Source organism: Hydractinia symbiolongicarpus, chromosome 3, assembly GCF_029227915.1.
Source record: "Hydractinia symbiolongicarpus strain clone_291-10 chromosome 3, HSymV2.1, whole genome shotgun sequence".
In the NCBI taxonomy this organism is placed as follows: Eukaryota; Metazoa; Cnidaria; class Hydrozoa; order Anthoathecata; family Hydractiniidae; genus Hydractinia; species Hydractinia symbiolongicarpus.
Window position 1 is genome coordinate 22,132,267 of NC_079877.1, and position 16,345 is coordinate 22,148,611.

Sequence of the window (16,345 nt, forward strand, 5' to 3'; positions counted from 1 at the left end):
ACCTTCGTCCCCACACACTTATTATTTTGATGTTCCTCAGCTCTGTTCACAGCAGTTAGAACCCATCCAACTCCATACAAAACATAAAATTTATTGGGACAGCATCGTCTGTTAAAAATCTTCTTCGTTTCTGTCCTATCAATTTAGCCTACCAAAAGAACATAGGTAATAAAACATTGGGACTATACCCCGTCTTAATGAAATTTTCTTCGAAATAATCCTTTTCAGAATAATTGGAGCAGATATAAAAACTTTGGTCCTTTGGAAGAATGCCATCACGTAGTATACGTTGGAGTCACTTTTTCTGTTGTATTTTTTTCGTCTTAGATGAAATTTTATGGAAACTCAATTCTGAATTATCGTTTGAATATTTGTACACCCTACAGCAGCATAGTTTACCATTTTAATCATTAGGAGTAATACTATTTATCGCTATCGTCATATATTTTACCACCCGGGGATTTAGATAAAAAGTTTACCGTCTTGTTTTGGAGAGTGTTTTTCAAATATTACAGAGAACTTTTTATGGATAACTGACACAGAAGAATATTAAATATTGATTTTTTTTCTTGTATAGTTAACTTTGTAGTATCTAAAGAACTGGTTTATACAGTTTTCATTTAATTCGTATTTTCTGATCACGACGAATAAATCTTTAAAATTCCACCAGGTCTCGTGCCTCGTGCCTCCAGTATCGGGACCAGAGGGTACTGGGTTTTGGGTATGGGGGTATTGATGTCCAGGGTGGGTATCGGGAATCACTTTGGGTATGGGGTCTTATTTTTCTTACATGCCGCATTATGATTATGTTCGTGTATTCTCCCACACGGCACAACAAAGTAAAATCGAAACAGAAACCGATCTGATGAGAATTGTTTTACAAACAAAAACGAAGGTTAGCCAGTGTAAATTATTGTGGTCATTAGCTAGATAAGTTATTTTTTTCTTAGTGATCTAGAATTTTATAGGAATATCATCGGTATGTCACTTATCATAGAAAACGTCCTTGTGAATTGATACTTGACCCATCTGTTTTGGGCAAAAAAATATATATTAGTCAAATTTCAAAAACAGTGAAAAAACATGAGCCCAGTCTTGTAGCTAATAAAATTAGTTCTTTTCTACCTATTTATACATATAGTATCCTATATTACTCTTGACAGCGATTCAACATGGGCGAGTGAATGTTACCATAGCCCCGGGTTAATCCAAGCCATGTGAGGGAAATTGGGAAGATGGCACACTGTGTGGGCCGTTGGATGTTGCCGGGAGTTGTCTAGTAGAGCGCGGGCTCTAATTGGGTCTGCGTAGCTCAAAATGAGCATTAAATACTCTAGGACTCTCCATCTACGCCATGGCCCCTCCTGGAAATAATAGACAGGGTAGCTATATCCCTCGATATTTGTGAGGCTAGCCATGTAAAATATGCACATCCATCTATCTATCTATCTAGTCGTTCAGCACTTTGGCTGGGGAAAATGGAAACAATATTTTTATACAATCTTTTATTATATTGTTAAATATCCAACATTGACTTACGTCAAAGTTGACTTCTTATCCTCTCCTTGCAAAATCAAAGACCCCAAAACAACTGATTTTTATGTTATTTAAAAACACATGGTTGGTGTCCATTTGCAAATATATGTCATATAAGTTCGCAAACATATCAGTAAAATTTACCTAAAATGGCATACGCTTATACTACCGTACTGGTTTTTTACTAGCAAAACAATTGTTAACTTTATGCCGCGTAACAGGACTCTTAATTAAATTACACATCTCATATGCCCTTTTCTCATAGTCAGGGCGCTGAGTTCTGAAAGTTAAAGAAGTTCGTGCAAATGGGAACTTACAAAAACTTTACCAGATGATAGATAAATACTTACTATATATAAACGATTTTACCTACTGGCGTTCTTTATTCTACTTGCATACATTCCAAAACCAGAAAAAATTAAACATGTTTAAACATGTTTAAACAATGTTTTTCTTTGGCTTTTCACCACCATATTTTTATGAAATCGAATGTTGCAAGACATTTTTTATTCCAAATTGAATAATTTCACAGGGGTAAATATAAAAATAATTCATAAACATTACATTTTATTACCCATTGTCGCAATTTCCAATATTTTATTCTTTTAAATATATAATGCTTTTGTAATAACAGATATGAATAAACAGATCTGAATAAAGAAAACAACCCTGTATTCTTATTCGTAAACAAAATGTTGTGACACTCCAAAGAGATAAAAAAAAAGCTATCTCAATTAAAGAAGTATATGCATGCGCCATGACGAAAACAAAAGAAAATCACTCATTTTTTATTAAACGACTGGTCCAATGAAAGTTGATTTGTACTTCAATTCTTTCTCAAAATTTTTTAAAATATATTATCATATGTCATCAATATATGTTGTAAAGAAGAATCTTTGGAAATCCACAAAGAAGAGGCAGACACCAAGGTATTTTTGTTGTTGCAACCACCCAAGCGTGATCTGTGTTGATAATGCATGCATTGTAACTGGGGACAGTGACATTGTCATATGTGTTGTTAATTTTGAAAATAAAATTGAAATCAACAATTATCTAAAGATCAGTTTGGGTGGACGGAAACGAATCTTGTGTAATCAACATTCGAGACGGTGTTGGTCAAGCTCTTCCAGCTCTTCCGATCTGTTTTTTGTTGGGTTTCATGTGGCTATGTTAGCTTTTTTATGCTGTGAAGTCATTTCTAAAAATAGGACAGGCAAGAAAATTGAAGAAGGCCAGTAAAGGTTTTTTGAATGCTTTTATATATGCGATTGTGCTGTGTGAATATCAGAGGTTCTCCCGAATTTCCAAATAAATTAACTTAGCACCCTGACTATTATTACAACAGACCTCTGAAGACTTAACATTCGCCAGGTTCTGTGTAAATTCCAATATTGTTTTTTGAATGTCTCTCATAATTGATTAAATATGATTAGTATAAATGTAGATCAGCAATAAGGGACAGTTAAATTATTTAAAACCAGAAAACAACACTAAACAATGAAAATATAATGCCTAAGGATCAAAATCTGATCTGGAAAACTTTACAACCACTGCACAATGTATGGTGATTGCCATACCCACGTGTAAAGCAGGAATAAACACATGTTGATTGTATTAATAATATATACAGTCTTTTTCAGGAATATTTGAGTAGGTGTGCGATAATTCGCATGTGCAAATTAAGTAACATGTGTAATGTAAAACGCACATGCAAAGGATGTTACACATTCGATACGGGCTCCGAGGTTAATCTTTGTTGCGCATTCATTTTGAGATAGAAAAGGGGGGGACGTTTTGAATTGTGAACCCCAAACACAATGATGGTTTTTAATTGTTTTGTCAAATGAAGCAGACCTGCTTATCCATGCTCCGTCGGCGTTCACCTCCGCATTAGTTAAGAACCGCATGGCTGAATTTTTTGTGTAAGACCTGGTTACCAACAACGAAGGGGCTAGGCAAAAGAATGTCTATGTAGTTCTTTTAACTAAATCAGGAGTCAGTAAATTAGCTAGGATGGTCAGGTTGGCTATGAATAGCTCGTGGATTAAAAGGACCAGAACTGTTCAATAATTCTGAGATTTAAAAGTGTCTCACCAAGACGGAAATCTATCGGACGTTTTGTCTGAGAAAAGTTCGAAACGAGTTACGGAAATTTCCGACTGAACTGGAAATGTGGTGGACATTTTGTCTTACGAGTCTCCAAAAATTATTTCAAGGGCTGCCATTGCACGCTACAAAATGGATTTTATAGGTTGATTTTTAAAACTCAATATTTATTTTTCAGGCGTGCGATTAATCACACGCCTGAAACGAACTACTGAAAAACCTGATAATATATTAAACACCCACCAGTTATTGTTATTACAGTATCTAAAATATAACACAACAAACATAAATGTACACACTCCTCCATTTTTCTTCTTCTGTGTGAGTGTCCATATGGAAATGTTCGTAAATAACATAACTTCGATAAAGTAAAAGATAATGCAACTTCGACTGAGCGATATCTAGTCAACAGTGTAAAATAAACTATGGTCACATCTAGTCAGTATCCAGCTTGGCACAGGTTATAGCTTCTCGTAGCTTCTGGCAGCTTGATCCTTGTTTGGTTAATCCATCAGCTAATTGTCCTTCAGTGCTGATTGTTGTTATCTTTTTACGGGACAACATTTCTTTGATAGCTGCAACTTCATTTTGTAATCTATTCTCATTAATAACCTTTGTTGAACGGATTAGTCCGTGTAAATTCTTGTTGTCGATATTAGCTTCCACAGGTATTTCCATCACGCCAAGTTGTAATAATTCACACAATATTTCTCTCAAATAGCAGAGAGAGAAATGGGCTGCATGACTGATACGAATTCTGTTTGACACATTGTCGTACCATTTTCTGTGTTGTATGTTTAATCCATTGATTTGAGGCAGTGTTTTCAGTTTTACCAATCTCAAAACTCTCCCACAGTTTTAAGATAACACAGTTTTCAAAAGAAGCACATCTGGCGTGAATAAAATCATCCACGTGTATAACAACGATTTCTTGCAAATCAAATTTTGATTGAACACCACCCAGGTCTTCAATTTCTTGCTTCAAACTAAAGAACCAGTGGCATGCAGCATGTTTTTTATTTTCCAGAGGCAATTTGAGTTGCTAGCTTCAACAGGTGGTACTAAGTAAACATCTCGTCCGATTTCTGAACCTTGAAGGAAAGCAACCATAACATCAGTTGTTTTACAATGCTACCCTTTAATATCAGCAACAGCCAGCAATATGTGTAGGGTGCTTTTGAGAACTGTATGTGAGTCCACTTGTGATGATTGATCCTCCTCGAATTCAAGGGCAAGGAGTCTGGCTTTAATGAAACACTTGTTTTCAACTGTTTTCTCAGTGATCACCTGAGTTGTTTATATTGCTTTTTGCCCATTGTCAGGCGCTTCCTTAAACACAGAAAAATTTTTCCAGGTCTGCAGCAATGACATTTTCTTTGTCATGTTGTTCAAAAGGCACAAAAGCAACATTTACCTCTTCCATTTGTTCTTTGTCGTAATTCAATTTTTCCCACTGGCTCACTTGTTCAAAGTCAAGACAAATGGGCTCCTCTTTATTGACATTTTGTATGTTCATCCATGATGAATATTTGCCAGTGGCCTTTCCTGCACGTCCTAGTACTTTAACTTCAATCCAATGATCAGAATCTGTGAGTTTGTATCTAACCTGCTCGTTCTGTTTTGGTATCTACACTTGCTTTTTGATAGATTGTTGTGAAGTCACATCAACATTGTGTTCTTGATTGCCATTAGGATCATCGATTTGATTCTCTTCTGTAGAAGGTGTGTGAATCTCATCTTCTTCACAGTCATCTGGCTTTTCTTTTCTGAAATCTGAAGCTGTCTGATTTTCAGAAATAGCAGCCTTTTCAGCATTTGCTAATTCTTGACCACATTTCACCAATCGATTTGTTGACACACATACATACACTTTACTATGGTGGATGAAAACAATTTTTCTATCTTTCTATCTTGACTGATAACAACACCTGGACCTCTCCATTTGATAGAGTCATCTTGCTTGTAGTACACCTTGCAACCAGTGTCAAAGTGTTAAGAATTAATGATGACTCAGCTTCGATGTAGGCTTGCCTTGCTGAGTGCAAGGCACTGAGAGGATTGGCAAAGGTATGGCTGAGCATTCCATTGCTGGAGGTGAATCTGTCATTATATTTGGCAAGTTTGGGTTTTGGCCAAACACAATTGATATGAGGAAAACCCATTCCACATCTGGAGACAGTTCTTCGTATTAATGGCCCACGGTAAGGCTTTTTCCACGGTCAAATTAGAATTATCTTCCAGTATTTTCTTCAAGCATCTATCTACAACAGCATGATTTCTTTCGCATAAACCATTTTGCCAAGGACTGTCACATTTCCACACATGTCTTTGTATTGGTCATTTCCGAATTCCCCACCGTTGTCTACTAGAAACTTTTAGGTGCATTAAAACCTGAACCTATCCACATCTGCATGACTTTATCAATGATTGTCGATGGTCTCTTGTCTTTGATTACTGTGGCAGTGGTAAATCGGCTATACATATCAATCAGGTACAAAATGTGAATGTTCTGGTTCCATTTCTTGAGATCCATAGCCACTGCATCGTTAAAACAGTTTGTTAATGGCAGACAAACTATGGGTCTTGATGGTGTCTTGTGAAATTTTAGACAGATATCAGAAGATGAATAAACAGTAGTTGCAATAGTTTCGAAGTCTTCATCCCACACTTTTGCATCAATCATCAAGGCTTTTAGCTTCTCTTTAGATGGGTGAGCAAACTGCTTGTGCATCTTTGAAAAGATCTTTTCTTTTTCCTTGAATGAAACATCAGGGCTGAGGCTAACTACTCCCAAGACTTCTTCTTGAATTAATGAAACACAATAGTGGCCGGGTGATGTACAATGAAGATCAACAACGTTTCCCCAAATTTCAGCACAATCGTTCTCAAGGTCAAGCTTAATCTTTGCTTTCTTCATTGTTGACTTGCTTAACAGCAAAGAAATGTCACCGTTAACTATGTCAGTTCTCACCATTATACTTCTACCAGCTAATTTGCAAGGGATCACCACACATCCTTGAGAGATTTTTGTTTCGCCTCCACCAAATTTAAACACTCTTGTACTATCATGATATTTCACCATATTCACTTGATCTGGGTGCAAGGTTTCAAGATAACATTTCAACCACAATTACCCAGTAACTGTTGATGGCATCCAGAATCAAGCACAGCTGCATTTCGAGCTTCACTTGTAAATAAACACATCTCATTATCACTAGAAGCAGTAAGCAGAGTGATTTTTTCTTTTTCTGACATGAACATTTATGAGGGCAATCCCTCATAAAATGTAATATTGATCCACAAATCTTGCATTTCATAGGTTTCCCGTTAAAATGTATAGGATTACCTTTCTGTCCATACTGTCTGGGCTTTTTATCTTCTTGCTTGCTTTTCACGCTATCGTAATTTCGTTTAAATGACCTTGGCTGCAATCTTGGTTTCTGCTCTCTCACTTTCTGATGATGGTTGCAATTTTATAGCGTACCTATTGTCAACAGAAGGAATTGCTTGTCCTCCATAAAATTTTTGAAAAGTGGTCTTCATCTGCTCAAAAAGTTCTTCCTTTTTCGTGTAATTAACAGCTGTCAAAACCAACTGGCTGTTTTTATGTGTTAATTTTGTGGCATCCAGCAATTTAAATGACAAAACAGAAGAAGGTTTCCTTTTGCATTATGCTGTTATATCTTCTCTCAAATTCAAGTATAAAGTCCTCTATTTTTCTGACTAACATCACAAACATATCTATCAAATGTTGTGTTTTGTCATAAACTTCACTCAGATTGTTCTTTTTAAATAACTTGTCCAAATACGTAATCAATTTCTCCACGCCATCATTGCCATTAATAGTTTCTAATTTCAGTTCATTAAATACTTTATCACGTACTCCACTTGGCTATAGCTACCCCTTGTTTCGTTATATCAAGATATGTTACTATACACCATGCAGGAATCTCTTCCACATATCGATCATACGGCTTGTCTTTACTAAACACTGGCGGGTTTTTGTATCCACTCATTTCTAACCCTCTTCTGTCATGTAAAACAGGAATAAACACACGTTGATTGTGTTAGTAATATATTAAACACTCACCAGTTATTGTTAGTACAGTATCTAAAATATAACATAACAATACATAAATGTACAGTCGAACGGTTTCTGAGGAGCAAATTAAAATCAACAAAATCATTTCATTTGGCATGTTCTAATATAATATAATATATTCACCCATTAAATCTACGAAATCTACATTAAATTATAGAAAAAATAGCCATTTCAGCGCATACAGTTCTTGTCCATTAGATTACAAAGTATAAAAAAAAACTTGGAAAGGAAGGTGAAGAATATTATTATATATTTGCGAATTCTTTCTTTTAGTATATAATATTTGCATATTTATATATACTAAGTTCAACCCTTGTAAGAGAGGACCTCTTACAAAAGTTGAACATAGAATGTCAAAAACAGTTTCAGTCAAAACATTCAGCAGATATATAATTACTTATCATCACCAAATATTTATTTAAAATTTTGTGAATTTCTCAACAAAAACAAAAAACCTTGACCCATGAAATTTTCCTCTAGCAAAAATTTTATGTTTATAACACGAAAGATAAAAAGACATCAGCTTACACAACAGCTCACAGTGAAGTCTAATTCTACAAAAATCTGTTCTTTAAGTATATTACATGTTGTCTATTTCCACGAAAGTATCCACAAAATTTCAAAAACAGGAGTTTGCAATATGAATAATATAAATGAACAACCATTCCATCCTCTCCTAAAAATTTTAACTAAACATGGCATAAACCCACGTAAATTTCCCCCCAATATGTCAACACCTTTGTAAATATCAACCCTTGTAAAAATAACCTGGTAATTTACATGCTGAATCTCGAATTTAACCGGATTTCAAAAACAAATAAATAAAATTAACCCCAATTAATGCATACACTTTAAATTTTACAAAAATCTCCTCTTATCATATTGCAAGTGACCCAAGTATAAAGTTTGCAGAAGCGTGAGATAAATTATACTCTATGGACATACTATCCTAAAAGTCTTTGAAAGATTTTGCAAGTTGTTACATCATAATTTGTGTTCAAAAATAGCTAAAAAAGAGAAATAACGACAAAACTCCTGGGTTAGCTAGCTATCTATGGAGCTTGATATTAACATTACATACAGTAGCAAAGACACCCAGTTAAATATAGTTAAACTGGTGAGGCGTATATAGCTAGCTTGCTGGTTATTTATGCCTAGTAAAACACATGTATTGAGAAACAATAATAATAGAAAAATTAAGACATTTGCAGTAGGTTCAACAAACCAATGCTCCTTGTTTTACTAGCAAATTTGTTTTGTAGCCAGCTTACAGTTTAATGTAGTACTTTAAATTTTACGATATATTAGTTACGCGCTAAAATGCCAAAAATGTGCACAAATATGCTAGCTTTTTTATTTTATAAGAAACACGGTGAAATATTAAACATAAAGAATTTAGTCCTTGTCTTTTTTCTGGGAATGGAATTTTGCTTGACAAAAAAATAAAACGTCTGGAGGTATAAAAACTGAACGTCTAAAAATAGCAAAATTCTTACTTTTACTGACTTCCAATCCTCTTCAAACTCTTGCCTTCATTCTCTACTTCTAACTTTACTTTGTTACTTCTAGCACTTCTCTTCATTTTCAAAGTAACTTCTCAAGGCTTTTAACTTCACTTTTCTACTTCTACTTCTTCACTTCACTTTTTCACTTTTTTGCACTTTTTTTAAGACAAAGGGACCGTTCATTTGTTTTTGTGCGAGGGTAACACTATGTTAGAAAGTCCGCTGTTAAAATTATTTAAGCAACTTAAATTGATTAGTTTTTATCACGTGACGTAAACAAAGTAAATCCGCAGTCTTATTTCTGGCAAACTGGACATTTTTTCTACGACTTCGAAGAAAATTTCAACGACGAAAATGAACACATCCACTATGCCTGTCACTTCTGTCAGAAGATACAGCATTTAATTCTTTTTGATCTAAGAATGCATGTGCTATGATACGGCTCATTTGTTTTGTGCCATGGTTGGAGGGGATTTTTTTAATATGGTTGCGCATACCTTAAGTAGTCTGTTTGTACCCTATTTAGCTGATCCAAAAGCTTTTGATGTATAATCTACAATCCCGCAAAGCAAAGTACATTAAACTTTGCTTGAACAAAGGTGCCACTTTAAATAAAGCTAAATGAAGATTTAGCTCATGTTAATTGTGGTGACTGCAGTAATTTTTCTGTACTAATTTCTGTGCTACTTATTGTGTACTAATGTTCTTAGGATCAGATAAAGGGGCGTGAGGGCTTAAGTTATAACTTTACAAGGAGCTTCACTTGGGGCCATATTGGTTAATACATGATAGGAGTGTTGCCTGGCCTCAATACATGATAGGAGTGTTGCCTGGCCTACCTGCTTGTTCTCAGGTATCAGACAGCTGAGATGCCTCACTTATTAGGACAAGACTATAAATACCTGTACATTGTCCTTTCCAATTTTGGATTTATCAACAACGGTTAAAGCTGAAGATTTTGTAACCTCAAATGTTCTTCCTACCAACTAGCGAGATACTAGATCAGAATCTTGGCACTTAAAAATAAACAAGTGGTCAGAAAAGACTCCAAATTATTAAGCTGCAGACCTAGTGCACAAGGATCGTCATCCATGGTGTCTCAACCATCATCTGGTAAGGAATTTGTCGAGGTGCCATTGTTAGGCATAGAGCCTCACATTCGCACAGCCAACCAGTGGGCATCTATGGGAATATGAATTTTTCCTGAAACTCCAATTTAATCCTTTTACTAGAGGGAAATGTGGCATCAATGTTTTTTCTTCGGAAATGTTAAAACTAAAAGATTTCGTTTAAAATAGTATTGTGAAAAGAAAAGAAGACTCAGATATGTACTCCTGAAATGCAAGTTAGCTAATACAGTATACACACATCACACATGTCTTATTTGATACATTGGTAGGTCTCTGGTTAAAAAATTTTTAAAGGTATATAAAATAGGCACTTTTATCAATTTCCAGAAAATCTCCTTTACAGTTGAGAAATATCCAGGCTGAACTTAAAAAGTATGTATTTCATACAAAAATGTGTATACAAAAATGTGTATACAAAAATGTGTAATCCATATACCGACCATTTAACAGAATGGTCGGTATATGGATTCTTGCCACTAAGCAGAGACAGTTGACAATTAAAAATAGTCTTTCAGTGTTTCCAATTTAACAAAGTTACTTTCCAGAATGACTGGGTACAAAAAATGTGTGTGATTTAATGCAGTTCTGTTTGAGATGTTAGATAAAAAAACTGATATTTTTTAAAGTCATTTTCATCAGAAAATCCTGTTTATAAAAATGTATATGCCTTTTGGAACCCTTAACATTTCATCCACTACAACCTGAGATTATCAATAAGTGATGATTTGTAAAGATTCAGTTTTATTTCAAAAATACTTTTTTTAACATTTAAATTGTTACCATGGGTATGGTTTATTAAGAGGGACAGTTAAAGAAAGTAAGGAGTAACTTTTCTAAAAGTTTTTTTTACATTGTTTTTTTTACCTTTGTATTAAAGCAGATTATTTATTTATCAACATTCATTACATTTATATATTCTTTAGATGAATAATTATTTCAGGAAGCGATTTTTGTCGGTCGTGGTGAACCAAAGAATGATGTCGTACTTAAAAGGTTTGGTTAAATTCATTATAAATTTATATCAAATCACTTAAAATGAGAAAAACTAAGTTAATAAAGTTCTTAAGAACCAATTTTATGGATTAAGAAAGATCGTTAAATGTGCTAGATTCAAAATGCCTTTTCTTCATTATGGCATTACATTGTGCCCACAATAGCTTGACAATGTTTGATTATTTCAATCATAAACAGAGTTTTAAATTAGAAAACTGTGTATATTTTGCATCTAAGAAAGAAAAAATGTGTGAGTATAGTTTCCTATTTGATTTCCAATATTCAAATATTCGTCATTTAAGTAGAAAAAGATACAAATCTTCACGGGGTAGATATAGTAAAGAAATAAATTTGTTTTTTAGCGAACAAGATAAGATTTTACAAAAATGTCGATATTCATCCTGACAAAAGTAAGTGAGATATTACTCCCTACACAAATTTTAAGTCCTTAAAAATGGTAAGGTTGCTGCCATGTTTTAAACCTAACAGTTATTTAGGGCGTCGTAAAAGCATTATGCGCGATTGATAGTTTTTCCCAAAGCCATGCATTTCGTTAAGAAAATAACCCCTTGGAAAATACCTGAGCATTTAACGTGACACCCAATTTTCAATCACATAAAAGCATTAGGTTATAATGCTGTCGACAAAACACAAGTTTAGAGCTAAGGAATGTTCAACTTTTTTAATGTTACTGTTTTATACTAAAGATGGCTACTTGATCCAGTTAGACAATAGAACTATAAAAACACCATTATTGAATCAGCTGTGTGTTCCAACGAAGCGATTAGCTGTTGCTGTTGCAAACGAATGGTTTATGCAGACTGAAGTAATCGATCAACACAATATGCCATTGGTGAGTAAAAATGAAAATAAAAAAAGAAGTTTGCCAAGACTTGTGTATTTTTTGTTTTTGTTTTACCTGACTACAATTGTCTTTTATTCGTTGCATTGATAGTGAACGAAAGTGTATACAAAAGTTTACAAGAGTTTCGTGTCTTGATTTACGTAATCGTGATTTCAGTTACTATTAGTGCTGACAGATCATGATTATCAATACTGTATTAACTGGAGCCTCCTGGACTTAATTTATTTATTGCATAAAAGCATCACGTTACATGAAGGGGTGAATTATTCATGTTCATACAAGTAGCAAATTTCTTCTATTTTAATCTCCCATAATAACGCTAAAGAAAGTCTTGCTTTTATCAATATTTTAATCGAGTACTTTTATAATAAAAACAATTTCTTTTTTTAGCCAGTTTTCTTTCAAATGTTTGGCACCGAAGTTTACGTAGCTTCACCACTAAAGTATCAAATTGTATTTAGACTGCAATATGCAACACAGCGATTGACAATCCAACTAATATAACGCAAGAAGAATTGGCTGACGAAATTTTAAATTTCTTCCACACAGATACGATATGGCATGTTGTTGTTACATCAGATATTTTTTAAAGCAAACAGAATAAACAAGTAACAGTTGTGTTAGAAGGAAGAGAGAATTGTCTTTTTTCCCATTTCATGAATTACAATAGGTGCCTGTGGTTTTCTTCCATCATGCAAATTCATGCAAACAAGTGAACAAAATAGTTACACACCATCTTTTGTATCAGTAAAAACACTTCTTGAAAATTGTGTTTACTTCAGAAGATGATGATGCATAACAAATCAAACATGTGTTTAAAGCCATGTAAACACTTTTTAAACAATTTTTGAGAAGAAGATAGCTTTTAGTTAAAACTGCTTTAAAATGGGACCTAAAAATTTCTACTATTTTCAAATGCTATCAGTATGATATATATTGTGATCTAAAAAAATTGTAGAAAATCTGTTTCAACAGAGAGTAAAATCTGACAATGATCAAATTATTCTGAGCATGGGTAAAAATTATAGGCGATGTTACACGCTTTATTTGTTATGTGATAGTTCTAATTAATTTTAACGTGTTTAGTTTATAAGTTTAACATATTAATGAACATTTTCAGTGCGCTTGCTGAGGAACCAGAAGCACTGATGTGGTTACAGAAAGAAAAGTGGACACCAATTCACGAATGGTTTTCAAAAAAGTGAGTACTTCTTCATGACAAGTATACGAAAGAATTGGTTAAACGAAATAGATTTAAACGAATTTTACCTAACAATTTGGCTTCGTTTAATGGTTTAATTAAAAAGTAATTTTTTGTCTCCTCGTATATGTACACGCTTCGTATGTATTGCTGGTGCACAAACAAAATGTTTTCCTGATGTCAAAACAAATTACTTGGAAATTACATGTGGTTACGTCTTTGTTTCTGATATGATTAAAAATCCGTACTGCTTTGAACTCGTTGATTTTTGTTACAAAGAAGGTGATAATTAACTCCTTAAATTCTTCAAATTTATTAGCAAAACTATATTCAGAATTTTTTTTATAAGGCGTTAGTCGATTTTGACAGTCATGATATGTCACCATTAAAGGCTGGTTTCCAATTGTCTGAATTAGACCGGAGCAGACCAAGATGGGATGGAATTATAATCCGATCCAGGTCCATGTACAGATTTCCACTTCTAAAAGAGCGCGAATTTTATTTAAAAAACTAAACAAATATGGCTGCAATAAACATTAGAACCTTGCTACTTTTGATAATTTTTCAAGAAAGAAAGCAGAAAGGAGAATACCATCTATTAATTTAAGATCTACGTCTTTTTGACTTCGAGTATTTCTTTAAATAATTTCGCATGTTACTTAGAAATTACGAAAAACTTGTATCTTATGTTGCACCATTGATTTTTAAATCCAATCTAAAACGTGAAAGCATATCTGTTGATCAACGTCTGTGCATAACTTTAAAATATCTAGTGACTAGAGATGCAAAATATACCATAGCAAGCAGTTATCGCATGGGACCTACAACAGTTGGTAGAATTATAAGCGACACATGAAATACCATATGGGAAAGGTTGTTGGGAGCAGGACATTTAAAATGTCCATCAACGCAGGCGCAGATAAAAACCAATCCGGTCCAATTCACACAATTGGAAACCAACCTTAATTGCACTGACTGCGCATAGTATTCGCAAAAATGATTGGCGAGTACTGGTTTTCAAAAAGAAATGAGATGCGATTAGATGCGGATAATAGATTATTCACAGCTCTACTTATCAACTGTCTTCTTACTATAGCGAATTTGCTCGCCTTACAGCTATGAAAGAACACGTTTGATAACGTCGGTAAAACTCCGTTGTGTCAATGACAAAGAATATAATGATGTTATTTTTTTGACAGATTCAACGTAGAAGTGAATGCTTCATCCGATTTGTTCTGTTTATATCAACCTGATCATGCAATATCAACAATGAAAAACTTTCTAATGAAACTAAACAGATGGCAACTTTGCGGTACGCGAATTTCTTTTCAAATTTTGTACCACAAAATCAGAAGTCTCCAATTGTAAACACACCATTCCGCAGCTTGGAGAATTATCTGTTTTGATTTTGCACCAATTGTATTGTATTAAATCCTGTTTTGTTTTTACGAAACAGGTGTACAAGCAGCTGTGGATAGTATTAAATCGTTTATTTTACCATTATGTGTTATTGAAAAACATATCTCTATTGAAGAGGCACTGTATTTGTCGAGATTGGAATTAGAATTTCAAGTAAGCAGTTATGAAATATAATTAACCTTTTTATTTTTTTAGACTATATTAACGTTGTAGACGTATTTTATTAAGATTTTTGTGCTTTTCTTTCCTTCATGTTAAGATGAAATAGAATTTTTGAATTAACTTTTAAAGCTTAGTGTGTAGTCAGGTACACGAAATTAAAAAAAAATCTAAATCTTGAAATTGTGCGACCTGGCAGTGTAATTACAGTGTAGTAGAAAAACATCGCTGTCATTTTAACTCATGCTATCTAGTTAATATACAGCTTAACGTGAAGTGGTAAAGGAGATTCTATATCAGATTGCACATGAATTTATATGTGTTAATATGATGTTGTGACGTTTCTTTGTCTTTACCTTTTAGATCGAGAAATGGGGAAATGTTGAATATGCTCACGACATAGACAGATATAATCAACAATCACTTTTAACGACAGCTGTATTGGTTTTCCACCTGTCGCAGAGCACATTAGTTGAAGAACTTCCTTGATAGCTGTGTTAAACTTAACCAGTAAACTGAAAAAAAATCCAGCCAAATTGATGAAATAATCAGTAACAGTTAGCATTAAATTCTTGGTACCAGCCGATCAAATTTTCTAACTGTTAAAAAAATAAAAAGAAAAAAAACGTAATTTGTTTTTCTGTCTTCCAGCCCTACCTATTTCACGAAATAACGACGCCAGAATGTCGTGACAATATTTTGTGTTTTGTCTATATACCTCGATGACAGAACTTTTCAACTTTTGTTTGAATGTAATAAGGGTGACATTTTGTAAGTATTTACTATTATAATATATATTAAATATGGGTCGCCCTGTGTCTACTAAAAAATAAGCTATACAAAAACATTGTCAAACCGCAAAACTAACCATCAACGGAGTCACGCCGCGTATAATTGGCGTAATAGTGTGTCGTAATAACATCAATCTATTATACACGGCTTCATCGAGAAAATTTATGTGGTCCCTTCAGAAGGATATTTAATAGGACTTTTTCTGCCATCAAATGCCTTAAGATTAAAAATTTTTGCGAAACCTTTTTTTTTTCAAAAATCCGCAAAAATAAGTTCCGCAAAAGTATAAATATCAGTCAATCGCCATGATATCTTCCGCAAAATGTTCCGTTTGTTGTATCCGAAAAAAATTCTAGCGCAAAAAATTCGTACCCTTCAGGTAATAATATTGATTTGTTTTCACTATTTGGATAATGCAAGTGAAGTTGAGACTTCAGTCTGAAAAATTGGAATTTAAAAAAAAACGGTTTCATTAAAATCAGTATAAAATCTGCACAACATATGTTGTAAAACATATCTTTTGTTGCTGTGTGTACG

General features: G+C 33.7%; 1 protein-coding gene across 1 annotated transcript; it reads left to right on the forward strand.

Moving 5' to 3' along the window:
• The first annotated feature begins 775 nt into the window (after window positions 1-775).
• Window positions 776-15,752, forward strand: LOC130636214 (ATP synthase mitochondrial F1 complex assembly factor 2-like). Its single transcript, XM_057445870.1, has 9 exons — window positions 776-895; window positions 11,303-11,372; window positions 11,735-11,782; window positions 12,080-12,225; window positions 12,699-12,796; window positions 13,358-13,438; window positions 14,638-14,750; window positions 14,895-15,010; window positions 15,380-15,752. The coding sequence occupies exons 1-9, from the start codon at window positions 791-793 to the stop codon at window positions 15,503-15,505; spliced, it is 903 nt and encodes a 300-aa protein (XP_057301853.1). The 5' UTR covers window positions 776-790; the 3' UTR covers window positions 15,506-15,752.
• Window positions 15,753-16,345: the final 593 nt, after the last annotated feature.

Coding starts and splice junctions, on each gene's coding strand:
- LOC130636214 (XM_057445870.1), top strand. CDS start 791: ATGCCGCATTATGATTATGTTCGTGTATTCTCCCACACGGCACAACAA. Junction 896..11,302: donor TTTTACAAACAAAAACGAAG/GTTAGCCAGTGT, acceptor TATATTCTTTAG/ATGAATAATTATTTCAGGAA. Junction 12,226..12,698: donor ATCAACACAATATGCCATTG/GTGAGTAAAAAT, acceptor AATTGTATTTAG/ACTGCAATATGCAACACAGC.